This window comes from Brachyistius frenatus, unplaced genomic scaffold (assembly GCF_029030835.1).
Source record: "Brachyistius frenatus isolate BFR_SWC_R1_liver_20210118 unplaced genomic scaffold, ASM2903083v1 Contig_91, whole genome shotgun sequence".
Taxonomy (NCBI): Eukaryota; Metazoa; Chordata; class Actinopteri; family Embiotocidae; genus Brachyistius; species Brachyistius frenatus.
In genome coordinates this window covers 842,139-868,430 of record NW_027210690.1, presented here as the reverse complement: position 1 = coordinate 868,430, position 26,292 = coordinate 842,139, and the positions used below count along the sequence as shown (strand labels likewise).

The 26,292-nt window shown below is 40.6% G+C and overlaps 2 protein-coding genes across 4 annotated transcripts; both read right to left on the bottom strand.

Moving 5' to 3' along the window:
• Positions 1-857: 857 nt before the first annotated feature.
• On the bottom strand, positions 858-7,988 carry LOC138627799 (CD209 antigen-like protein E). Of its 2 annotated transcripts, XM_069710385.1 has the most exons (7): positions 7,407-7,988; positions 6,101-6,217; positions 4,626-4,676; positions 4,405-4,509; positions 4,078-4,220; positions 3,075-3,184; positions 858-2,449 (listed from the first exon to the last, which is right to left on the bottom strand). In XM_069710385.1, the coding sequence occupies exons 1-7, from the start codon at positions 7,567-7,569 to the stop codon at positions 2,329-2,331; spliced, it is 810 nt and encodes a 269-aa protein (XP_069566486.1). In that variant the 5' UTR covers positions 7,570-7,988; the 3' UTR covers positions 858-2,328. The 2 variants fall into 2 exon arrangements, with proteins under 2 accessions (XP_069566486.1, XP_069566487.1); XM_069710386.1 differs by lacking the exon at positions 6,101-6,217.
• A 1,900-nt stretch (positions 7,989-9,888) lies between these two features.
• LOC138627734 (non-homologous end joining factor IFFO1-like) lies at positions 9,889-25,143 on the bottom strand. 2 transcript variants are annotated; one of them, XM_069710280.1, is made up of 10 exons: positions 25,032-25,143; positions 23,606-24,714; positions 16,458-16,518; positions 15,663-15,758; positions 14,608-14,748; positions 14,334-14,518; positions 14,093-14,210; positions 13,674-13,769; positions 13,413-13,543; positions 9,889-12,761 (listed from the first exon to the last, which is right to left on the bottom strand). In XM_069710280.1, exons 2-10 carry the CDS (start codon positions 24,592-24,594, stop codon positions 12,608-12,610), a joined length of 1,971 nt encoding a protein of 656 aa, XP_069566381.1. In that variant the 5' UTR covers positions 24,595-24,714; positions 25,032-25,143; the 3' UTR covers positions 9,889-12,607. The 2 variants fall into 2 exon arrangements, with proteins under 2 accessions (XP_069566381.1, XP_069566382.1); XM_069710281.1 differs by having other exon boundaries at positions 14,093-14,207.
• Positions 25,144-26,292: the final 1,149 nt, after the last annotated feature.

Here is a 26,292-nt window from a genome sequence, read left to right as displayed (position 1 = left end):
TTCATGTTATTGAAGCCAGCACAGCGGTGCAGTTGTCAGCGTTGTCGTCTCCTCGTCTAAAGGTCCTGGGTTTGATTCCCACCTCGGACTTTCTATGTGGAATTTGCATGTTTCTGCATCAATAATAACCTAAAACTAAAGTATGTTGTCCATAATATGGAGGACTAACTTATGCATGTAGTCCATAATGTAAAACATTACATTTAAGCAAGAACATGCAATCCTCCAAACACAAAGTCATATAAGTTATATAAGTCAGACAAACATGCAATAAAGGAAGCAAAACCTTTGCAGTTCCAAGCCAGCGTTGTCATCTCACCATCAGGAAGTACTCGGTTCGATCAGCGGCTTGGAAATCTGTGTTTGGAGGATTATATGTTCTTGCTTTGAGTGTGACTTTGTCACATTTACGATTACATGCATGATCACATACATGATTACATACATGTCTCAAGCTGGAATCGAACCCATGACCTTCTCACTGAGGCACTAACCACTGAACCACTGTTCTTGTGATGTTATGCCTTTTTTATTTTTTTATTTACAACATCCTGTAGTATAATTTTTGTTTATATGTTTTGGACAACATAATATTCTATGACTTTTTTTTGTCATATTTCGAACAACATGCTGTAGAATGACTTGTGTTGGTTTCTATAAACTACATTAAAGGTGTTTAATGTTGACGTCTGTTTGTTCTTTGTGAGCGGACACAGAAGATGGAGGAAGAAGCAGCAGCAGCACAAACCACAACCACAGACAGGGTCAATGTGTTTGTGTATTACCTTGAAGTTTAGAAACCTTTTACACGCAGAACATTTAAAATATATTAAAAAAACAAAACATTGTTTGTTCACTTTTTATTTGTTTCCTGGCTGTCATAATGCAGAGATACAAACATTTAACTCAGCTGCACCAAAATATATAAAAGTGCCTTCGTCTGAGGTTTCTTTCATTAATTAAAGTTACAAGTTGGAAGTGAACACAACTAGAAGACAGAAGCAGGTTTTCTAACACAGGAAATGTGACGTATGAACTCTACAGTTATTTATATTTTTCTGTTTGAGGAACTAACAGCATTCAACAAGCTCTGAAGATCAGTTATCTAAACTCAAAATGGACAAATTTCATTGGTCTTTAAGAATTTATTTAGCAACTAAACAACAGTTGAAAATGTTTCTTACTGAAACACGATGAGGATCTTTGAAATTAAAGATCTTTTTCATAAATGTAATAATATCAGAGCATGAATCACCATGACATGTTTGTATTTACTAAACCAACTAAAGAAGGTTTTTTCAGTTTTTTAAAGCTCATTTTCAGTTGGTTGTTTTTCCAAAATATTGTTCCAATAAGAAAGTTAAGGTCAGACTACTAAGTGTGGTTTCACACCTACTTTGTTTGGTCCTGACCTTTGAACTTTTCAGTTTAGTCTGAACCAAAATATCAGATGTTACAGGATCCTCAGATCATGGTCCGGACCAAAGGACCAAAACTTGGTCTAAGAAAAGTAGAAAGCTTTGATCTGGATCAAAGTTTGGACCTTCAGACCAGTTGGAGGAAGTTTAAGCAGACTATCGTCACCAATTAAACCATAGAAGAAGAAACAGAACCAGAAGAGAATCAAAGATGAGTCGTGGTAACACATGGGGAGGAGACGAAGTCTTTCATTGTAATTTGGTCCGACAAAGAAATCAAAAGTCAAGTTTAAAAAAATACATTGAAATACTGAAAGTTACAAATTATTTGATGACATCAGACGCCCACCGTCTACAAACCAATCAATGTCAAGTATAGGAAAACACAGATCATGTTCGTCATGACAACCAGAAGTAGATGATGATGACAGGATGAAGGTGATGACGACACCTGTTGTGTCTGAGTGTAGTTTGTTAGTAACACAGGTGATCGGTTCCTTTTTGATGGTTAGTCAGGTCTTTGTGTTCTCGCTGCTTTTGCTGGCTGTAATTGAAGTTATCTTCATCCTGAATGAATCCCTGAGTTTCCCTTTTCCATTCTGTTTTCTATATTTCTTCTTTTTCATCTCATTGACCCTCTCTGGGGATGTGAAAAACGCTCTCAAACTGCAACGTGAAACCAAAACTAAGCAGATCAAATATTTACAATGTAAAAACAACAACATGAAGCTCCAGTCCAGTTGGACCCACAACATCACTAAAGAATAACACAACGATGAGAACTTATGGAAAGCACATCATGAACAAGGAAAATAATAGAAGATGAATCAGAGGTTCATGCAGAACACTTTTCTAGTCTTTGTTCATCAGTCCAACACTTCTCACCACTCGGTCATTCAGAGCAGGAAATCTATTTCTCACAGATCCAGTTAGCAGAACCAGAATAATATTCTGTAGTCCATTCTCCTTGATTATTGCAACACGCTGCATAGTACCAGTAACTATCAGCTTTACTTCCTGCTGCCCAGAACCTGTGAAAAAAACATAATCTTAAAGTGTGCTGAAATTGATTATTATCTCCTTCAAATAGATGTCTTAAAATATTTTCCAGATTCCTTTGATATCATTTTCAGGGAATTTTCAGAGCTGTCAATCAGAATAAATTATTGGTTGAAGTCTGGATTTCAGGGATGTTGTTGCAGTACCTCAGCTGACCAGCAGGAACATTTGTTGATAAAGCTGTTCTTTCAATTAGTCCCTGGGACTTATGGTCAGATTGATTTTTGTTCCCTCAAATGTTCTTAACTTTTCTAAACACCAGAGAAGAAGAGACATGTATTCTCTGACATGGTTTGGGTGGACAAACTGTGCAGAACAATAATTCAACAAACTGAACAAACTGAACTTTAGCAGCTGACAGTTTGAACATTTTTGAATGGTGACTTCTGAAAACTGAGTTGTTGTAACTCGACCTCATCACAGACTGCAGATGAAGAGTTCAGGATCAGCTGTTCATTCAAAGAAGGATTTTTGTCCTTTTTTATTCTGTATATGAGGATTATTAAAAATGAAATAATTCACAAGTTTCTTTTCTATTTTGATGGATCTCCAAGTTACAAACATTGATCTGAAATAGAAACAATACAAGTTTCTCACATCTCTGTCAGCGGTGATCCGTCCACCCATGTCCATGTCCATCCAGTCTGTTCAGTGCGTTGTAGACCAATCCAGGACGCTCCTTTCCAATTCAGTCCACGGACAAACTCCTATTTCATGGGAGACAAACACAGTTTTCAGTCTTGTTTTATTATATTTCTGTTGTAATAACATCAGGAAGAAATTCATCTTTTATAACTTTTGTTTTTCTGTTGTGAAAAAAAATCTGAAATACTCCCAAAAAATTACTTCAATTTCAACTGTTGTTGAAATAATTACTGAAGTTAAAATTTAGTTTTATATAAATAAAAAAAAGTCTAACTGAAGAAATACATGTTTTAAGTATTATTTCCATCTAATTTCATTTTCCTCTCTAAATTGGTCTCCTTAGTGTTTCATATATCCAGAAGTCTTTGAATCAGACAGATTTTAAAAGTTGATCTCATTTCATCTGTCGATGTTTGTAACTAAAACATGACTGGATGAAAGAAAGGACCTGGTTATGCTGCTTTTTCTATGTTCTCACATGTTCTAGTAAATCTTTATATTTTCATCAGTGACATAAAAATGAGTTTTAAAATATTTTAAAAGCTTTCTGATCAAACCTTGAATATGAACTATTTATTTTACTCTTATTGGCCGTCTTTTTGTTCCACTCATGCTTTTCTTTGGTTTTTATTATTGATCAACCACATCTTTGTCACCACAGAAAGAAACAAGGACTTTTTCATTTCACTGCAAATGTGCGACAAACTAAACAAAAGAAATGCTAAAATACAGAATCTGAAATATGAAAATAATCTTTAAAAAACATCATGTTCTAGTTAATGTGAATAAATAATCAGAAAGTTGAGTCTTGTTCAGGTGATCTGATCATTCTGGACTTCAAAACCACTTAACGTGTTAAATAAATGGATGAAGGTGAAGAAAGGAAGAAGGTCAAAACCAGCAGAAACAGATGTGTGACATCAAACATCACACAGACATGAACAAACACACCCACCTGTTCCTCTTTGTTGTTGATGATCACCAGATCAGCTCTTCTCTCCCGACACTCCTTCCTGCTCTCATCCCAAGTTTTCCACTCAGTGGATTTAAAGTAACAACTGGATCCAAATCTCGTCCATCCTTTAGGACACGACTTCCCTTCATGTAAAACAAGTGTTTTCAGTGTTTTCAGTATCAAATTGATGAAAGTTGTAGTTTCAATATTTAGTTAAAGATCTTTTTTTTTATCACTTTTCCTTTTCAGGATGTTTAAAAATTAAAAAAAAAAAAATGATTTAGATTTAAAAGTAAAAATAAAACTGATGTTTAAAACTTTTCTTACCTTCAATCGTGTCCTTCAGCTTCTTTACTTCCTCTTGTAGCTGACTGTTATTTTTACTGAGTATTTCATAACTGCTCTCTAGCTGACTGCTGTTGACTCTCATGTCTTAAGAACAACAATAATTAATACATCAGTAAAAACGATAAGACAATATTTAGGTTTTAAAGACAAAGTTTGAATCTTGTATTTGCTCAATTACTGTATTTTAAATCACTACTCACCTCTAAGTTCAGCCTCTAACTTGGTCTGCAGGCAGTTGATTTTCAAAGTCACTGAAATATATTTGTAAATCACTAAATTAGAAAACAACAACAACAACAACACAGAATCCTTTAATAAACAGAAATGAAACACTTCCTGTCAGAAATCAATTTCAGCTTTTAAAACTGGAGCTTTTTATTTGGTTCAGCTACTGTCCTTCATACTAGTCTTACAAATCTTTGTCCAAACTACTTTTATCTTCGCTCCTCCAACCCGGTATCACGGCAAAGCGTGAAATAGACACGCACCTTCACTACAGGAAAACGTGAGATGGCCACGCTTTGGCCTCTCCAGGCGTGACAGTTTCACGTTTTCCTGCAGTGGAGGAAAATGAAACCTGCTGCACGTGAAGAACCAAGTGATGAACATGAAAATATAACTTTTAGAGGAAGAAAACTCTACTTGGGTTCCACCAATGTTCCGTGTGTGTATCCTGTGTTCTCTCTCTTTCTCCACCACCAGGGTCGATACAGGTGACTCCAATGATCCGGCCTGCAGCCACCAGCTGAAACACTGAATGAACACGGCTGTGTGTGTGTGTGTGTGTGTGTGTGTGTGTGTGTGTGTGTGTGTGTGTGTGTGTGTGTGTGTGTGTGTGTGTGTGTGTGTGTGTGTGTGTGTGTGTGTGTGTGTGTGTGTGTGTGTAGGTGTGTGTAGTTGTGTGTGTGTTTCTGTGTGTGTGTGTGTGTGTGTGTGTGTGTGTGTGTGTATGTGTGTCTGTGTGTGTGTGTGTGTGTGTGTAGGTGTGTTTGTGTGTGTGTAGGTGTGTGTAGTTGTGTGTGTGTGTGTTTCTGTGTGTGTGTGTGTGTGTGTGTGTGTGTGTGTGTGTGTGTGTGTGTGTGTGTGTGTGTGTGTGTGTGTGTGTGTGTGTGTGTGTGTGTGTGTGTGTGTGTGTGTGTGTGTGTGTGTAGGTGAAAGTAGTTTTAAGTTTCTTCCTTGTATGGTTGTTTGAGTTATTGTTAATAAATATTTGTTGTTTATTCATTTATTTCCTGTGATCATTGTTTCCTAGTTTATTTACGTTGTTACTTCCCGCCTCCCCTAGACATCATTCGGGGAACGTAACAAACAAAAACATCAAAACAACAACAACTGAACAACAACATTGTCACCTCCTGGATTTGAACCTCTGACTCCACCAGACCACCCCTCCTGCCTTTCTAAAAATGTCCTTTGTACTTGGTCACATGATCTTTTTTAGCGTTACTTTTACTTACTTGTAAGTTTCATGCTTACAAAACGTGAAACTGTCACGCCTAGAGAGGGAGAAACGTGGCTATCTCACGTTTTTCTGTAGTAAACGTGCGTGTCTATTTCACGCTTTGTTGTGATACCAGTCGGCTCCTCACATACAACGGTGACATCTTTTGACAACAACGTGTTATTATTCAGTATTTCCTGCTACTCAGCTGCACCGAGCTGTTTTTTATCGTACACAATATGAGCAGGATGACGATCCCGGCTAACGTCAGGAGGCTCAGCAGTCTCAGCCACAACGCTGCACCTCTCAAAGGCCGTTTCAGGACTCCAGGCTGCTTCTGAGTCTTTGTTCCTGCAGAGAAAAAGTCGACAGAGTGGGTTTATCAACGCAAAGGGTTTTAGTTTGTGGTTATGACACATCCTTCTCTGCTGTAGGAAACATTTTCAGTAGAATCATTGTGGTCAGTGTCGCACAAACTCAACTTCCTTGAAGAGCGTGAAATGTTAGATGCAAACTGTTTGAAGTGTGAGAATCAGTCTTCTACCCAGAGAGCTTCTGAAAATAGTTTCCAAGAAGTACGCAGTTAATAATTAAGGTGTGATCACAAAGTTTAGTTCCTGTTTGTTACAAACGGAGTGAAACACAGAAATGGACATTGAACAGGAGGAAGTAAAAACCTTCATCAAAGTTTGAGTCAAACTTTTGTGGGAAAGACGGAAATCTTCAGGAGCAACGATTGAGTTGTTAAGGGTGGAAAACTCGGGCGTGTGAGCGGGCGTGTTGTCATTTTGGACAACCTGGTTGCCATGGCGCCACAGTTCAGGTGGTTTGCAGGAAATGTTTTCCCCTCAGAACGTCACAGTAGGACGAATGAATGGTGACATCTGACAACCAGCTAACAAACAGCTAATTTCACTAAACACGGCTGAACACAAGTAAACCAACAGATAATAACACCAACAACCTGCTGAGAAAGCTTTCAAACTGATTTTTATACAAAGTCAGCTAAACTCAAGGTAATAAAAAGCTAACAATGCTAACAACCTTCTAACAAATATAACAAACAGCTAATTTAGCAAATAAACAGCTAAACTCAAGTTAACAACCAGCTAACAAAGCTAAAGAAATACAAACCAGCAACTTTCTAAATTAAAAGCTAAACTCAACTTAGCAAACAGACAATAACACCAACAACCCTCAGACGCCCCTCTTGAAACGTTGAACTTCACTCAGAACAAGTCGCCCGTCTCGTCGCTTCGTTGACGAAGACTTTCTGAAGCGTTTCAAGGGACTCTGTTGACCATTTACAAAGTTTGGAAATCGCCGCATGGGCTCAGGAACACTTGGCTGTAAGTGGGCCGAATTGAAGATTTTCTGTTCCCCGAAATAATTAACCCCAAATTCTGACGTTTCTCTGCTCCGGTTTCAAGTTTCACGGTGAAATCATAAACGTTCAGGTGGACAGGATTTGAATGCCACGAACAGGAAAGCATGATTTGACATCATATTGAAGCGTCTTAATGTCACGCCGTTCACTCACCTCCTTCCTGTGGTGGAAAATCGGTTCCATCATCTCCGATATCGCCCGCACTCTGGTAGATATCCACCTCCCTGTCCTCCCTCTCTGCTGCATCCTGCTGCACCTTTCTGTTGTATCGGACCTTCTTAGAGAAATCTGGCACAGCATAGATATCGACGGACATCCTGAGACGGTTTAAAGAGCGTCTGCGCTCGTCTTCCTGCGACTCTACCGGTTTTAATTCATGCAGCTGCGATGCTCGCGGACCGATCGCTGCCGTCAGTGTGTTTCCCGTCCGGCCCCTCTGAGAGGTTTCATTAGAAAACTTTGAGGAAGTAACAGCACAACTTGACTCGTTGATTCATTTCAATAAAAATACACTTATTGGAAGTCGCTTTGGATAAAAGCTTCAGCTAAATGAAATGTAACGTAACGTAATTCATGAAAACAGGAACTAAGTGCATTTTTTAAAGTTTTTCATCCCCCAAAAAAGGGGAACGATTGGAGACGCGAGGTTTTCTGTCGGCCAACAGCCCGACGTCAACACACACATTCATAGTTTGGAAGAGAAACAGGAAATGTTTAAGGTGTAGTTTTAGTGTGACTTTTATTTTATTTTGGACGACATGCTAAAGTATCACTTTTATGTCATATTTTAGTCAACATACTATTGCCTTAATTTTATTTAAATTTTTTGTATGGAAAAATAGTCACACCATAGTGTGACTTTTTATTCATATATTCAACAACATCTTATTGTCTGACTTTGTCTTTGTATTTTAGACAACATGCTACAGCTTTACGTGTTTTAGATTTTTTGACAAAGACATTCATGTTTCAAGATGGAATTGAACCCATGACCTTCTCACTGAGGCAGCATCACTAACCACTGAACCACTGTGCTTCTGATGCTTAGTTTTTCTTGTTTTACAACATCCTGTAGTGTAACTTTTTTTGTAATATTTTAGTTGACATGCTATAGTTTTACTTTGTTTTCATATTTCAGACGACATGACTTTTTTTTCCATATTTGTATGGACACAGTACAGCATAAATAATAAATAATGTTGGAAGACTGACTTGTCCTTTTAATATTTTGCCCGGGATCGAACCCAGAACCTTTTAGCTGTTATAAAACAATGTTAACCTATTTAAAAGGACATACTATAGAATGCCTTGTTTTGTTTTATATTTTGACGACATGCTATAGCAGGGGTGGGCAATTAATTTTCCCAAGGGGCCTCATGAGAAACTGGGACTGTTGTGGAGGGCCGGACCAACAGGCTGAACTCAATTCTGCTCAATATTAATTTGATCTCTTTAGGAAAAGCAGTAAATTGTATGGTTTTTATTAGCTGCTACTGGTAGTAGTAGATGTTACAATTAGGCTCTTAAAATGTGGTGCAAGCATTGTAAAAACGTCAACATTATATCACTATTCAATCAACATTCACGAAAAAGATTTTGAAAATGAGCATATTTTTTTGCAGTTTTTCAAAGAAAAATATACAAAAATGATATTTTGTTTGTAGTGTAATTACCTCATTTGCTGTTTTTCAGTTATTTGTTTTTGTTCAGTGAGAGAAGGGTTAGGTATTTTTCGGTTGTTTGTTTGAATCCCAAAAAACAGATCTCAGAAAACAAAGTGCAAATAAAATTGGATCCTTTAAGTTCCTCGGATTTTCTTCCTACCGCCCATTGACAGGTCTCATTTTGCCTCAATTTCAAACCATACACTTGGCAATCGACATACTTTTATAACATATACAGTAACTTAAAAAAAAATTCAACACACACACACACACCGACATGTGCTTCATTCGCGCGAGGTCAGCAGCGGTAACGTTGTGCTTCCGTCAGCTTCATGGCTTCATCAGCCGCCAGCGGTGGAGGCTAAACAGCTCCTAACAATGACCATGATTCATTCACATCATACCAAACGTTGTTATCCTGACTGGTTTTTACTTTGTTATGTTCCTCAATGTAAATTACTCACAATTCTCGGACACAACTTAGTTAACAAGCACTCGATATCTCTTGGGAATCTCTAAATGTCGTACTTTGCTCCAAACCTTGTCTGCCTCATGCACCTGTCTGAGCTGCAGGGTCTCCGGTAGGTGAGTGGTGGTTCAGAGTGGGACGGGGGGCAAAGGGCTCTGCTCCGGCCAACCGCCAGGACGTTCAGACCACTGGCCCGCATGGTGAGACGTTTAGGGAACATCTGTAAATTGGGGGTACTGAACATTACCTAGGTTACACATGCATGATGTGCACTTATTTACGTGTGATTCCTAATTTACCATTGACCTCATGCGGGCCGGTCAGGGACAGCCAAAGGGCCGGATGTGGCCCGCGGGCCGTACAATGCCGAGGTCTGTACTATAGTATGACTTTTTTTTAAATTTTTTTTTATCATATTTCGAACGACATACTATAGTATGACTTCCTAAATATTTGGCCGTTACTTTCTGTCACTGTCAATAACAAATCCAAAGAGTAGAAAGGTTTTTTATTGTCATTTATTTTGTTCATCTTTTCATTTTGATCAAACACACACACCTCTATAGACCCAAAGACCCACGAAAACAGACAAATTAAATCAGCTCATGTATTTGGCTTTTCTTTCCTGTTCTAGTTTCCGTTTCTCGAGGTCTTCGTCATCTTCTCCTCATCTTCCTGGTCTCTTCAGATTCTACTGACATTCAGATTAAATAGATATCAACAGTTCCGTTAAAGCAGCGTTTGTACCGTTTCACAAGGTGAGTGATGGTTGCCTATTTAAAGTCTTGTATTGCACACGAGCAGTTGCTTTTGTTTTTTCTTGACATTAAAGGAACAATTAGACTTTTTACATTTTAGTCCTTTTTCTTCACTGTGTGTAAAATAAAAAACAGTGAGATAACAAAAGAGAAAGATAACAGACATATTAAGAGTTTAAATCTTGTTTTGATAAAACCGTAAAAGTGTTCAGTGAAGAAAACTTGCGGACTAAAAGTAAAAGTGTTCCTTTAGTGGTTCTGTTTCCTGTGAACATGGCAGGTTACTGAATAAGTGGACATTCACGTAATCAACGTTTGACAGCGTTTGAAGAAGTGAACTGTAAAACATTCACTGCAGGCAGAAAAAAAACCAAAGAAACAGCACAAACATATTTCAAATCAAGATTAACAGCTTATTTTTCCCAACATATTTTACACATATTACTTGTCTGGAGTATTTGACATCTCACATCACTGCTACGACGCTAACAACAGCGCTAATTCTATTACCAGCAACAGCAATACTAAAACTTAAAAAAAAGTTCAAATAAAATGTTCAACTTTCATTTATCGCATCTTAATTTACATTGTAGGACATGAAGCTTGCAGCAGTTCGGCTTTATACACAGCATCATTATGTACATTAGATACATTATTTAGCCTTTACAAACTGTACATTTTACAGGAGTTCTTAAAATGGATTTTTTTACTTGTGTAAAATAAAACACTCTTAAAATCCCACGCGAGTCCTTTCAAACAGATCTGTCACACGTCACAGAGGAACTGTAGGGAAGTGGCTTTGTGGGGTTTTGAGCCGCAATCTGTTGACTTCCTTTAATATTGGTAATAAATTCAAACACTAATCGTACTTTTCATAATGTGATATCTACCTTCCAGGTTCAGCACTTAAAATCCATCTCAATGTCATATTGACAGGTTTCATTTCCAAAAACTCTTTATAGCAAACAAAGATTAAAATGTGAAGTTATTGTTTTCACATCTTCTTTGGCCTTAAAAATAATTTATAGATGGTACTAGTCTAAAATAAATCCTTATCTCACAATCATATTTGCGAATGTGTTTCCCTCACTCATTTGAGCAAATAAAGATTAAAATTAGAGGTTATTGTCTTTAATTCTCTTCTCATGTTCTTCAAATTTAAAGCAGAAAGAAAAAAAATGGAAACTTTTCTCTGCATGCATTAAAAAATAATTTGTTCAAAGTACTATCAAAATAAAAACACACTGTGTTCACTATAATATAACATTAATGTGGTCACTGAAATTCTGAACTTGAGTCAAAATATTTGACTTAAAACCAAAATATCTGTAAAGTTTTCACCTATTTTCTGACTACATGAAGGTCTAAAAATGACGTTTTAAAGAATTCTCCAATCTATCAGATACATAATTTGGGTCAAGAAATACTAAATTAATCTCTTTAACTTGATTTTTAACTGGAAAACTGTCACATTTGAATATTTTGATTCTTTATTAACAGACAGAATTGGCCTTTAAAAACAAGTCATGTGGATTTTGTCTTTTCGGGGTTTGAAATCCTCCAAATTTACAAAAACAAAATGAAACATAGGCCGTTGCCTCGAGAGAGTTTTGTCATTTTGGATGCAGAAGTGAAAGTATCAAAAATAAATCGGGGTTAATATTGTTAATTTCCATGTGATTACTGAGCCGTTAAAAGAAAAACAAGAAGATAAAAACCTCGAATGTTTTAGACACGTGACAAACTTTCACTTTTTGTTTCCTTTACAGCTTAAAAGGCGTCGTATACTTAAAATGTTGATTTCTGTTTAAGGCAAGGTTACAACTGTTTCCATAGTTACAGTCAAGTTTGGGTAAAATTGTATATTTACTAAAGCTGCACACAACTGTAAATAATAACACAAACACAATACAATAACAATAATAAACATTTTAGTGGAAATAAATAACGTGCAAACTACTTTGTGCATCACTGATTCTCAGCTGAAAGGCAGCGTTACAAGTTGTGCGGATTAGTGCAAAATAAATCTCATCACAAAATAAAAAAATAGGAGCAAAATCTGTTCTAAAGTGCAATTATTTTAGTTTGACCTTCAGGAGGTGTAGTTGGCGCTTGTCGCCACAGGAGGGCAGCGCTCACACATCCAGTGGATTATTTAATGAAGCTCAAAACCTGACAGCAGCCTGGAAAATGACTTCATATACTGAAAATGATCATTTATGGGTTTAATAACTAAATTAGAGAAACTTTTCTGCTGCTTAAACACAAAGAATTCTTTTTTTCTTAAATTTGATTTTCTTCGAGAGAAAATTCATTTAAAAATCAAGACTTTTACAGCTGCTGCTTCTTTTTTTTGGAAAGAATTCCTATCTTAGGTCACCAAAAATGAAACATCATTTCTGTGTTTTCTGTTTTAGGCTGTCGGGCCGCGCCGGAGGAAGAGGATGCGGTGGCAGCAGTGTGTCAGGGTTTCCTCCAGCTCAGGGGAGGGATGGCGGCGTTGACGTCGCAGCAGGAGCCGCCGCCCACCGAGTCGCCGGGCAGAGCCGGCTTCTTCCTCTCCTTCTCCTCGCTGTCCGAGTCGTCCGCCGTCAGCGGGACGAGGGACGGGGACTTCCTGCCGAGACGAAGAGAGGATCTTAATTTACAGTATTTCATCTGTATCATGTAGCAGACCGAATATTTTCAGTCAGATGGTTTATGAAGAGTCTGAAGATTGTGGATTCAGTGTTTGTTGTTTGTGTTTGTTTGTTTTTTAAATCTCAAGAACACCTCGAAGGACCTTCTATCAATTTGGCAGAAATGTTCACTCGGTCCTAAAGATCAACTGATTCAATTTTGGGAGGGTCAAAGGTCACAGTTACGTCAATTCGACTATCTCAGGAACGCTTTAACGAACCGTCTTCAAATTTGGCACAATTGCTCACCTGGACTCAAGGGATCAGTCAAAAGGTCAAGGTCAATGTGAAGGACAGACTGTCCTGTTCCTACGATCCATTCTAGAGAACCTAGAACAAAATCTGGACGTTTACACCTCACCTGTGTGTGTGTGTCTCTCTGTGTGTGTGTGTGTGTGTGTGTGTGTGTGTGTGTGTGTGTGTGTGTGTGTGTGTGTGTGTGTGTGTGTGTGTGTGTGTGTGTGTGTGTGTGTGTGTGTGTGTCTCTGTGTGTGTGTGTGTGTGTGTGTCTGTGTGTGTGTGTGTGTGTGTGTGTGTGTGTGTGTGTGTGTGTGTGTGTGTGTGTGTGTGTGTGTGTGTGTGTGTGTGACCTGTCTCCACTCTGCGTGATGAGTCTCCTGCAGGTCTCCATCTGGACGTCCAGGCCTCTCTTCATCGAACACATCTCCATGTACTCGTGCAGGTGGCGGTTCATGTCACTCTTGGCTGTTGCCAGTTCCAGCTGCCGCAGACACCGACACCGTTACTGTTGTTTGGTTTAAAGTAAAACTGCTGCTTCCACCTCCGCTCCACCGTTTCTAACTCCCTCTGACATTTCTTTTTTCAACCCGAGATGAATGAAAGTGTCTCACCTCGATCTGGTCGATGGTGTCCTGGTATTCCTTCTCTCTGGATATGAACAGAGACTCGGTGTCGTTAATCACTTTCTCGATGGACTCGTCCTGCAGCTGTTTGTCAGGGAGAGAAAGAAACACAATAAAACGGTCAGTTGGAGTATAAAAATAAATGATGCACAACATTTTTCGAGGGCAAAACTTCACTGGAAGCAAAATAATGTCAGTGGTTGAATAAAATCAGGGTGAAAATATCAATATAATAATATAGAGGAGGTGTAGAAGGTTCATGTTTGAAGTTATTTCATATTTTATAGGTGTCAATTAAAATCTCTGTGGGAATAGTGAAACAAGTGTGTGTGTGTGTGTGTGTGTGTGTGTGTGTGTGTGTGTGTGTGTGTGTGTGTGTGTGTGTGTGTGTGTGTGTGTGTGTGTACCTCTCCATGTGTTTCCACTCCCATTGTGCATCCAGGAAAATCTTCCCAGAGCAAAAGAGTTTCTTCATTTTCCTCCCAGGCCAGACTGTCACAGTCGTCTTCAAACTCACACTCCCTGCTACACACACACACACACACACACACACACACACACACACACACACACACACACACACACACACACATCAGCTACATGATGTTTAAACATGATGACAGAAAGTTTCAGGCTGAAGTCACGTACAGCTGATTCAGCATCCTCTGCATCTGCTCGTTGATCTGATTGGCCGACGTGCTGGACGACTCCTCGTCTTTGGCCCCGCCTCCCTCGCTCTCAGACATGCTCAGTTCGTCTCCGTCCCCGCCCTTCGCCGACTGCCCGCTGTGCTTCCTGGCCCGGCGGCTCAGGGTGGAGGGGGGCGTCGGCACCTGCCGGGCGGAGACGTGTTTATTTTGAAAAGGTCCAGGTGGAGGGGTTTTTGTTGTTATTTTGGACCTTCGTCGCCGTGGATACGTACCTGGAAGATGTTTATCATGTCCTCGCAGTTCCTCTGCTGGGCGACGTCGCAGAGGCGAGCGGTGATGTCGATCCGGCGGCAGATGTCCATGTCCACCGTCATGGCCTTTTCCTGGATCTTACTGTCCAGGTCGGACAGGTTCTGAAGCAAAGACGAGAGAACTGGTTCTGTTGTTTGTTTAAAAGATTTGGTCTTTTGTTCTGGTTTTCTGGAGGGTCGCGGAAATCATTGTTGGGCTGAGCTAAAACTGCGACTACATGTGGCTGAGAAATCTTGCTCAGTCATGAGTCAGAAAAACGTGAACACAACCCTGTTTCCAAAAAAGCTGTGTAAAATTTAAATAATAAGATTTCAGCTGCTCAACAGTTTGAAGTCTCCTTTGTCGTAGTTTTGGTTTCAGGATGTGGCCAAATGTTTTCAATGGGAGACACGTCTGGACTGTGTTCCCAGTTTTGGAAGTGTTCCTGAGCCCATGCAGTGATTTCCACTCCAGAAGATGCTGCCTGAAGGCCTGAAGATCACCACTATCTAATATTAGTTTTCAGCCTTGTCCCTAGCAAACAGAGATTTCTCCAGATTCTCTGAATCTTTGAATGATATTATGAACCGTAGATGATGTAATTTTACATTGAGGAACATTATCTTTAAATTGTTGCACTATTTGCCCACACAGTCTTTTAGTCTGCTGAGACTTCGCCTCTCTAAAATTATCTCTTCATACTGTAACAAAACTTTTCCAGTCTTTTGTTGACCCTGTCCCAACTTTTTTGAGACGTGTTGCTGCCATCAAATTCAAAATAAGCAAATATTAAAAAAAAAAAATAAAAAAAGAACACAAATTTCTCAGTTTCAACATTTGATTTGTTGTCTTTGGTCTACTTTCAATTAAATATGGGTTGACGCAACTTGTCAATTAAGTTTTTTTTCATTTTACAAAGCATCCCAACTTCTTTATGAATGGGGCTGTAAATAAATACTTCAAATTTAAATGTATTAAAAATCAAAGTATTAAGATGAGGGTTCAGTTTCAAACACGTGTTACGGAGACGACTCACGTTGCTGACGAGTCCTTTGAAGAGAACGAGCTCGGCCTTCAGCTGCTTCACCCGGAGAGCCAGCTCATCCTGACACACTTCGCTCTCCTGCAGGTCCTACAGGTCCAATCAGACGGAAACATGTCAACACACCATGTCCTTCACAGGTATATGATGCATTCAGGAGCCACTGGGAAGTTTCAAACGCCGATTAAATCGTTTCCATTCAGCTGTATAAAAACAGTTGGGTTAAACTAACGTCATATTTCTTTAAACTGTTTCCACGTCGCTGTCTGGCGCTCTTTTAATCTCATCTCGCCTCCTTCTTCTTCCTAAGTAGAGAATTAGCGCCACCGTTTACATCCAACTCGATCCAAAGAATTTTATTTCCACTTCGTATATCTTTTAAAACAAGAAAAGATCCAGAACGCCGCTTATCAATTCAAACCAGGGTTATGAAGGTGCACTTTGGTCGGGAACACAAAAGGTTAAAATAAAAGAATGAAAAAGCCCAAGGAACTCTTCTGGCAAAAAAATTATATCTATATTTTTCTTATAAACTCGATTTTTGATTGTAGTGAAAGACATCTGCTCAAAAAACTCTTTTATACTTGCGTAAAAAATAAAGTAAATTACCTTCATACTGATGCAACTGATTACATGGAGAGAAGCTAATTACATCTCTAAGCCAAAAAAGATAATAATAATAATAATAACTTTATTTTTATAGCGCTTTACGTACATTTAAAACATATGTTTTTAAAAAGGGAGAAATTTTGAATGGAGTTCTGAACTGGAGAAGTTCTTCTCGTTTACCTCCTCAAGTTCGACCACCTTCTCCTGCAGGTCCACTCTGGCTGTGTACTCGTCCTCCCATCTACAAATACAACACACACACACACACACACACACACACACACACACACACACACACACACACACACACACACACACACACACACACACACACACACACACACACACACACAGAGCAGGAATTTAACAATGATGCAGATAACTCAGCTCCATGAAAACAGTCACATAATATTCCCTGATTAGATCACGTGTGAAGCTGGACAGGATTTACATTCTCAGCGGTGTTTCCTTCTCATCTGTGTCGTCTCTGGGATCTTCTTTTTTTTTTTTTTTTTTTTTTACCGTCATTACGTCCGTGACCTCGGCAGAACTCGGCCTAATTTTTTTCAGCTGGGATGAGACGAGTTCTTCGTTATCTTCCTCTCTGCAGCTTTAAGGCCAAACGCCGCCGTGGTTACCTGGGCGACCGACACCGTGCGGCAGCGTCAAAGGCCCCGCCCACCTCCGCTGTGATTCCTCAGCATGTGTTATGTAAGGAGGGGAGAACCGAGCATGCAGAGCACGAACAGCACGGAGCACTCGAGTCAGTTACTATGGAGAGAGGACGGAAATAGAGCAGAGACGGGCGGCGCAGGAGGAAACCGGTCTCAGAGGATTGTTCTTTCTTTGGTGTGATGTCAGGAGTCTCCGGTCTTCAATAAGAATTTATATCTATCGATTTGCAATTTTACAGCCAAAACAAAACAACGCATATTACAATTTTTGGAAAAAGCGTCTCTAAAATCAATCATTTCTAATAACAATAATTAAAAGGTATAAAATGTAAATAAAAACAAAACAAGAACAAAAGATATACTTATTTTGAATTTGATGCCAGCAACATGTTTCAAAAAAGTTGGGACAACAAAAGACTGGAAAAGGTGTGTAAAGCTAAAAAAATTAAAAAATAAAAACACCTGGTGGAACATCTCACAACTAATTAGGTTACCATGGCAACATTAATGGGATTGGGTATAAAAAAAGATCATTTCAGAGAGGCAGAGTCTCTCAGCAAGAGAAAGATTGGAAGAGTTTCACCACTCTGTGAAAGACTGTTTGGGAAAATAGTTCAACAATCTAAGAATAATGTTCCTCAACGTAAAACTACAAAGAATTAGTGGATTTCATCGTTTACGGTTCATAATATCATTAAAAGATTCAGAGAATCTGGAGAAATCTCTGAACACAAGGGACAAGGCTGGAAACCAATATTGGATGGTGGTGATCTTCGGGCCCTCAGGCAGCACTGCATTAAAAACACACTATTCTGGAGTGGAAATCACTGCATGGGCTCAGGAACACTTGTGAAAACCATCGTTTCTGCATTCATAAATTCAGGTTAAAACTCTACAAAGAGGAAAGCGGATAGAAACATGATCCAGAAACACCCACGAGCTCATTAAAGATTGAGACTGAGGCGAAGTGGAAAAATGTCCAAATCACACGTAATGAAATGACTTAGGCCGACTTAAATACACTAAACTACATCACTGATGTACGTCAGCTCTGACATCACTTCCTGAAAAGTTTACGAAGAGCAGATGGATTAGAAGTTGAGCTTTAAAAATACTGCGGTGGATCATTTCAGAACACAAACTTCGTGAAACCAGACGAAGAATCTCTTTGTTTTCTGATGCTGGACGTGTTTTTGCAGCGGTTTTGTCTATTTCATTTCCCACCGAATCGAAGCGTCACTTAAATACGATCGCCGCTTTGCCCTCGACGCGAACGCTCATCTGAACCACGACTGCGATGTCTCCGACGGATCGAATTAACGTCACGTCGTCAAAGTTCAGTTCCCGGTTTTGAGCGTGAAGAGTCACGCCCGGCTTCCCGACAGGAAGATGGCAGATTTTTTTTTCCCATCGTCATGCCGATTAGAAAACAGCAGACGGAGACGCTCGGCTGTGGCAGCCGGAGAGCAGCAGTGAGAGCTGATGTCCTTGTAGCTCCGATCTGTTTCTCAGTCTCGACACGAGTCTCTGCAGTCAGGCGGCCGGTTCGGTGTCGCGTTTGACCTGCAGCTGGTTTCACAATCAAGAACTGCTGGATGATGCAAAAAAAAAAAATTTAAAAAAAGCACGAGAATATAGAGCGATGACGTGAATTTAAACTGAAACAGCTGAAAGCAGCTTGAGACAGTTGAGACGCTGATCTCTCCAAAGAGGGTTTAGATGGACGACCTTGATACGACCTTCATCGTGAAAGGAGTGGAAAGCGGGAAAAAAAAAAAAAAAAATTCTGGAAGTAAAATTCTCTTTTGCTGCCGAGCGTTCGATGTGGAGATTGATCTCAAGTTTTAGCATTAAACGGACGAGCCGGAGCCGAGTGGCTATTAGCTTAGCTTAGCATAATCAATGGAAAGAAGGGGAAACAGCTCGCCTGCTAGTAAACCCTCTGACAACATGTCTGTCATTAGTTTTAAAGTGCAGACTAACAGAAAAGCAATGAGCTGTAGAGGTGATAGTCGGGGATCTTGTTTTATCCTACAGAGCGTTTTCTGGTTGTAAATGAGGAGTTTTTTGTGTTAGTAAAGCAAATTTTGTCCAAAAAGATTTACTTTACGTCGTAAGCACTTTCAGCACAGCTTCTGCTGACGACATTTTTTGGCGGAAAAAAAAAATCGCAGAAATAAAAAAAAAAAAAATCGCAAGCTCCCGTAAATATTGCAGAGTTTGCTTGAATTTTGAGTTCATTATTGCGATTGAAAGTTTTGCGGATTTCCTGGAGGGACCGATAAAGCCTTCGACTTCAGGCCTCAAAGTGTGGCTGTAAGTTTTGACCTCTCCGGGACTTTTTTCTGTTGCGTGTCGGTTACTCGGTGAATTCCTGCCGGACGTCCGGTCTACGTTTACGACATCGTGACGAAAACCAGCCGTGATTTAAAGGAGCTAAAAAACAACATGTCAAACTTGAAGGCTTCTTTAGATCAATATTCAGAGTGACGTCATCGGCCTCTACTTTTATCTCCGTATTCCCTCCAACAGACACAAACACAGCGTGACTCGCTGTATAATCTGTCATCAGAGGCGATACTGGAAAGATGAGAAGGGTTGACATTTGCTGCTCTCTGTTATTAGAAGGGTGATAGATTTTTTTTTTTTTTTAAAGTCTGGATGGAAAAAACAACAACACATAAATCTGCACATTTACGACGTCATAATTATTTGTGGAAAAGCTATATGAGACTGCTTTGGAGCCTCTAGTGGCGCGCGGTGGTATTGCAGCTTAAGACGCTTCCGCATTCCCCCTCATTTTTCCTTGACCAGGAAGCTACGAACACTTTTACATACAGTTTGAGGCAGCAGCACATTAATTAATCACCTGCGGGCGTCCGCATACTTTTGGCCGTGCAGCGCAAACGTTTCCTGACCAAAACATCTTTCCCAGTAACGCTGCGCTGAAACACATTCAAAGGAGGTGAAGCTGGAGGAGGATGATGATGACAAAGATGATGTCAGCACCTCTCTGACGCTGCAGAGGGTCACCGGGGACGGGGTGGGGGGAGGTGGGAGGGAGGCGGGGGTGAAACGAGGATGGATGAGGAGTCGGCGAGGAAGAAAAAAAACAGGTTAATAGAAACAGAGAAGAAGAAATGTGATGAGAGACACCGAGAGGGAGGCAGTGGGTAAAATGGGGAGAGAGGGAGGTGGCGGACCGGGTGACATCACCGCTGGCGGTCACAGGCCCAGTGCTGCATTGCAGGTACCAGGAGGAGGAGGGGGGAGGACGGGGAGGAGGAGGAGGAGGAGGAGAACAGGAAGAGACCAGGAGATGAAGACCGAAGACAGAAAGCAGGGGAGGACTCATGACAGGAGATCCTGTTTTAACTTCTCCTCAGACAGTTTCCTCTCTAAAGAGCAGAAACATCGACAGTCACATGACGGAGAAATAAAAGCGCTGCTCCTTTAAACAGTCCGACTCGGTCGCAGCCACGATGACGGACAAGCCTGAAGAAAGAGTTCACATTACAAGACTCAAAATATTTTATGAGCTCATTTCAGTGGGGTTTTTTTTAGACTGAAAACTGTTTTAATTTTAATGTATTTTTCTGTTGCAATAAATAAATAAATTAAAGGTTGTTTTTTTTGTCAGGTCTCCAATCGGAGTTATATTCCTGCTTAGAGAAGACTTTGAAACAGATAATTCACATTTTAAGGGAATAAAACTTACAACAAATGTAAGAGGAGGGTTACGATCTCAAATCCTGACCACAGCCCTAAATACAAACATTTAATAACAGCCTAGAATAATAAACTTCTGAAAGATCCCGATAATCAGAAGATGCCAATGTTTTATCGAGGGTCAGTAAACCGTCTGCTCGTGAAACGTGCAGCAGAATTTTTAAGCTCTGTGATTGGATGTTTCTTCCTGAAGGTTTAAATCCACAGACTGGACATAAAAGTGTTCGTAGCTTCCAGGTCTGAAAAATGAGGCTGATGAAAAAGAGCTTTAAGCTGCAATACCATCGAGTGCCACCAGAGGTCGGCTCCAAAAAGCCTCCGGCTCCATAGACTCCCATTCAACTTCTCTCATCAAATCCAAAGTCAATCATTTTTTTCTACGAGTCATTATGGCGTCGTCAGCTACAGTCTCTCCTTCTGATTAGTTTTTTGTTGGTACTTCTGAAAATAATTCCATCATTAATTAGATATCAGGCCGCAAAAAAGCAGTATATTTGTCCGTTTGATTGACAGGCCTGTGCTGCGGTCAGGTTACAGCTTTTGGTGGGCGGGGCTTATTGTCCTCCTCCACATCATCCAAATATGGTCACTTCGGGCTCCAAGATGGCGACGCAAACCGGCGGATGGCGTCACGGCTGGTTGCCGCTTGTTTATATCGGAGGACGAGATATTTTCTAAACGCAGCTGATTCTGTTTTCAATTAATGAATCAAAACCAGGAGAGTTTTTAATGTTTGTGCAAAAAACCATTAAGCGCTCCCACTCTCACCTCACCGCTGTCTAATAATGTGAAAATAAGCGGGTCTCCATGGAAACGTCAGCTGAAAAGCCCCTTTCAGACGATGCTTTTTGCCGTGCTCAGCAAAGTGCCCGCAAAAAAAAAAAAAAAAAAAAACGCGGTAAGAATTGAAAATTGGGCACCGAGAAAACATGAAACTGGAAAACCAGCTTCCTACAAAATACAGATTTAACGGAGTTCAGTGCAGAACCGGATCTGAAGTGATGAGCAGGTCGGAGGAAGCTGCTGCTGCTGCTGCTGAGATCGATGTGACTGAAGGTTTGTGTTGCAGAGCCGTCCTGCCTCAGCAGGCCGAAGCACCGAGGTCAGTGGGTTTTTTAACACAACACAGCAGTGGGGGAAACTGTCAGTGAACGAGGCAGCAGCAGGTCAAACGAATAAAAACACACCGCCGCAAGCTGAGGGAAGCTATTGAAATATCACCTCTTTTAATACGGGTCAAAAACAAACAACTATACTTCCCGAATGCATCACACAAGATCCTGCAGTCAAACTACAAGAAAGAAGTCAAAATATTTATCCAAACAGGTGAAATCAGGTTCTAAAGGGTTCCAAGGTCACGATTCTTTATGAAAACTGAAAGTGGGCGGAGCTTACAAATCATTTAGTTTGATATTTTTTCAAGTGGAAAATACACGACTCAGCATCGTGCTCAAATGTGGAATACCAAGGCAAAAAAACAACTTGGTTAGCGTTTGGATTTTTTTTTACATTTTTTTTTTTTACATTTTTAAGTGTTTGTTGATCGAAAAGTGTTTTTTACGCCAGAGAATCAATAAAAAAAACAATTAAATTGTCAGGAGTTGTCGTATCGATCGATTCACGACGTCAACTCGAAGCCTCGTTTTGATCCGCTACCGTTTGCCCTGTTAAAGTTAACCTACTGCATTACACATTAATTCAAACTCATCACTTCCTGTCTGCATTTCAAATTAAAAGCACTCTTTTAGTGAGCAAAAAACCCTTTCAATCCTTAACAAGGCTTTTATTGTGAAACATATTGTGACTGAAATGGGACAATCAGACTTTAAAACACAAATCCAGAACAACAATTGAAAATTGCAGAAGTATATTGTTGAAATAATTAAAATAAATGGATTAAAATATGTATGAGTATGTAAACTTGCCGCCGTAGCAGTTACACGACCTCAGACGCAGCAACAACTTCACCGTCACGTCACCGGTGTTATAATCTGGATATGTGCTGTAAACATACCTCATAATCTCAAAATTAAACTTCTCAACGACGGTGAAAAGGTTTCGTCTTTGATTAAACTCGTGAAATGAATACGTCAAACATACCGAAGCAAAAAGAAGTTGAGTTTTTACGACACCGCGCTTCTGTTTCTGCATTTATTGTGAGTCTCTTTGGACCAAATTAAAAGGTTAAAAGAAATAAAATAAATCCCTGTAAAGCAAACGTTGCCATAAAGCAGTCGAGCTCTTTGAGTTGCAGCAGCGTCCTCGGTGACAGATTCGTATCATCAGGTCGGGTTGGAACCTCCCGAACATCAGGTTTCATCTTTCCAGAGATGGATCGATAAAAACCTTCAGTGATGATGGAACAGAAACGTAACTCACTTTCATAGCTGCTGAACAGTATTTCAGGGGTTTCATCTGTTATCAGACATCTGTTTACTTTTTTTGTTGTTTTTACTTTTGCTGCTGTGACACTTTGGAGAATAATTTCTGGTACGACATCAAATCTTGGATGTAAAACTGTTATTGAGTTGATTATGAAGGAGGTTTTTTCCCCCTGAAACTAAACAACCTATTTGACTATAATGGTGAATTATTGACTTTAGATTACCAACCATCATCATTTTATATATACAGCAGTGTATATATAAATATATTTACAGCATGTATTAAATATCAGTGGCTGCATATTGAATATTGAGATGAAACAGGATCTAACAGCAACAATGCGGAAAATACTTGTTTTATTGTTGTGATGCGTTTGTGAATTTATTTCTTGTATACAAAGAATCTTAGCTGATCTAAAGCATTTATTTTCAATGTGAATTTCAGTCATAACATACATAGAACCAACATCAGGCCCCTGAACGCATCCTGAAAACTCGCAGAGGATCAAACAAAAGAAAGATGAGGGTCAGCACTTCCTACCTTCTCTTGTACTCGTCCCTCTCTCTCTTCACCTTGGCCAGCACGTTGTACAGAGCCCTGATCTCCGGCGTGATGGTGTCGATCTGGACCCCGACGCCGTCCGGGTGAGTCCAGGACATCCCGGGTCCCGTGACGCACGACTCCCTCCCGGCGCCGAAGCGGCGGGTGTGATTGAAGGACCAGATGCTTCCCGGGAGGAAGCGGGGCGGAGGAGGAGGAGGAGGGAGAGGCGGGCCGCGGTTGGTGCTCGTCCCGGTGCGAGCGGCGAACCTCTCGTTCATGTTGGTGATGGTTCTGGTCGGGTCGCTGGGACTCAGAGCCGAGCCGACGGGGAACCCGGACGCGGTGAGGTTGGAGTTCGAGTCCGTGTTGAGGTTGTTTCCCGGCAGGTATTTGTTGTCGAAGAGCGGAGGCGGGTTGAGGGTGGGAGAGAGGAGGCCGCCGGGCAGGTAGGCCGAGTTGTTGGCGTTGTGGAGCGGGATGTGGCCCGGTCTGGCGGGAATGGGCCCGATAAATCCAGTCTGGACCCCCATGTCTTTGGTCAGCGGCCTCTGGTGTCCGTCCCCTCCGCCGTTGTCCTCCAAGGCCTGCTGCAGCTGCTTCTCCAACACCTTGTTGCGGCGCTCCAGCTCGTGCACTTTGGCCAAAAAGCAGCGGAAGCGCAGGTTCAGGGTCTTCAGCACGCTGATGTTGGAGCCCAGGTCGTTGCGCAGCGCCGTGGCCGCCGGCGGGACGCGGTGCAGGGGGCTGCTCAGGTGCAGGTAGGCGAGGCCCGACGGTGGCAGGGAGCCCAGGTCCAACCCGGACAACCCATCGGGCCCGAATCCGCCGTGGTCCCCCAGGAAGTAGCCCGGCTCCGGGACGGTGGAGTCGGCTTGGCCGGTCATCTGGTGATGATACTGCTGCTGCTGCGGTGCCAGCAGGCCGCTCTCCCCCAGGACCGGATTCATGCTCGAGTAGGAAAATCTGAAGTGCTCGAAATCCGGCATGAACACAGACTTTTGTAGATTCAACTCGAGAGGTAACTCCGTGTTAAAACCGGACCTGGATCAGGGCCCAGCAGCTTGAAGTCCGTCTCCTGGTTTCCCTTCACGAGGAGGAGCTGCGGGCTAAAAAGGGCAGATGTTGCGTTTTAGAAGGACTGCTTTGAGGCCGATGGGCCCCAAAATGGCAGCAAAAAAAAAATAACAAAATAAAAAATTCCAAACACTAATGCAGTAAAGCTGTTATCCACACATTAGATATAAAGTCCAATAAGATGGCACACCGCTGGACCCTGCAGCAAAATCAGAGTTCACTTTTACGCATGACTCATTTCTACAGGAGATCAGCGGTGACGCGCAGCCGCAGAAAATCATTTTATTATCGAAGCTTAAACCAAAAAAACGTCTTAAAAATGCTGAAATTAACATTTAGGGAAACGTACCTTGCAGTCGGAGCAGCAGACGGTAAACTTTGGTTGCAGGTGATGAGGAGGAGGATGAGGATGAGGAGGAGGAGGAGAGCAGCGGTACAGCAGAGATCAGGAGTAAACATGAAGTGACTGCGGCTGTAGGTTTACCGTAATCACCCTGACAGAGGAGCACCGGCAGGTTTCTAAATGATCGTAATAACCTCAGTAGAGGTGCTGAAAGTGTCGGGAATTTAAACCTGCATTCAGTTGAATGTATTTCAAGTTGGAAATAGTTCAAATGAGAAATTTTGTTTTGTTTTGTTGGCCATGTATATAAAATATTTAAAAAATTAAAACGTCACGTGCCCAAAGGATGTAAACAAACTTGGCATGGAGGATGTTAGAAGTGACGTCACCCGGCTGCTCTGCTCTGGTTATTTATTGCACGTTTGTAAAGTTGTTTTCTTTCAAGTTAAATGTCTTGATTTGATTTACTAACATTAATACCTTTTCTGGTAATTAGCTAAACATGATATAGACCTAAATATAGGCTTCTATATCTATACAACATCTTTAATTATTATTATTTTATTTTTTTCCTGGAGGTGGTTTTTTTTATTAACATGAAAAGGACTCAAATGTGTTTCAATCTGTAAACTGCCGAACCAACTTTTCCTTTGCACTTAGGAATCGTTTCTTAGCTTTGATTTTTCCAGTAGGGCACGTTATCCTTTCTCCCGGAATAATCAACATGTTTTTTTGTGAATGAAACGTGACAAAAAGTTGTTGTTGTTTTAGGACGGGCGACGGGTGTCATGATCAATATTGTTGGACATGATATGAAATTATCTTGAGTGACATATCTCCCCCCCCCCCCATAAGAAAAGCACACTTCGTTCTGCCGCCCTCGTTGGGTTTAAATACGTCAAATTTGACTTTGGTGCAGAATATTTAATTTCTGGGAAAACAGCCAAAACGCGATGTCACTCGTCTGGGCAGGAACAACAGAACAGCTTTCAGACTCTGGCTTAAAAATAAATAAATACAACAAAACACACCGCGTTTAAATTAAATATACCGAAATGCAAAAAGAGTAAAAAAACAAAAACTTACTTCAAGACTCCACTTCCACTAAAACACCAAATGAGGAAATAACTTTGGAAGAATTGTGACAGAAATAATCATAATTAAAATAAAAACAGCACATGTTCCCACAAACTGAGGACTTTATTGTCATGTTAAGTGCAAAGGAGCCACAACGAGACCGTTCAGAACAACACGGCTCCGTGAAGGA

What these genes read in the sequence shown, in the direction of transcription:
- LOC138627799 (XM_069710385.1), bottom strand. Translation starts at nt 7,569, where the DNA reads ATGTCCGTCGATATCTATGCTGTGCCAGATTTCTCTAAGAAGGTCCGA. An exon ending in CGTCATCCTGCTCATATTGT is followed by an intron (nt 4,677 to 6,100) that starts GTACGATAAAAA and finishes AATATATTTCAG; the next exon opens with TGACTTTGAAAATCAACTGC. An exon ending in GGATCACCGCTGACAGAGAT is followed by an intron (nt 2,450 to 3,074) that starts GTGAGAAACTTG and finishes TTTTTTTCACAG; the next exon opens with GTTCTGGGCAGCAGGAAGTA.
- LOC138627734 (XM_069710280.1), bottom strand. Translation starts at nt 24,594, where the DNA reads ATGCCGGATTTCGAGCACTTCAGATTTTCCTACTCGAGCATGAATCCG. An exon ending in AGGGACGAGTACAAGAGAAG is followed by an intron (nt 16,519 to 23,605) that starts GTAGGAAGTGCT and finishes TTGTATTTGTAG; the next exon opens with ATGGGAGGACGAGTACACAG. An exon ending in TCAAAGGACTCGTCAGCAAC is followed by an intron (nt 14,749 to 15,662) that starts GTGAGTCGTCTC and finishes TCTTTGCTTCAG; the next exon opens with AACCTGTCCGACCTGGACAG.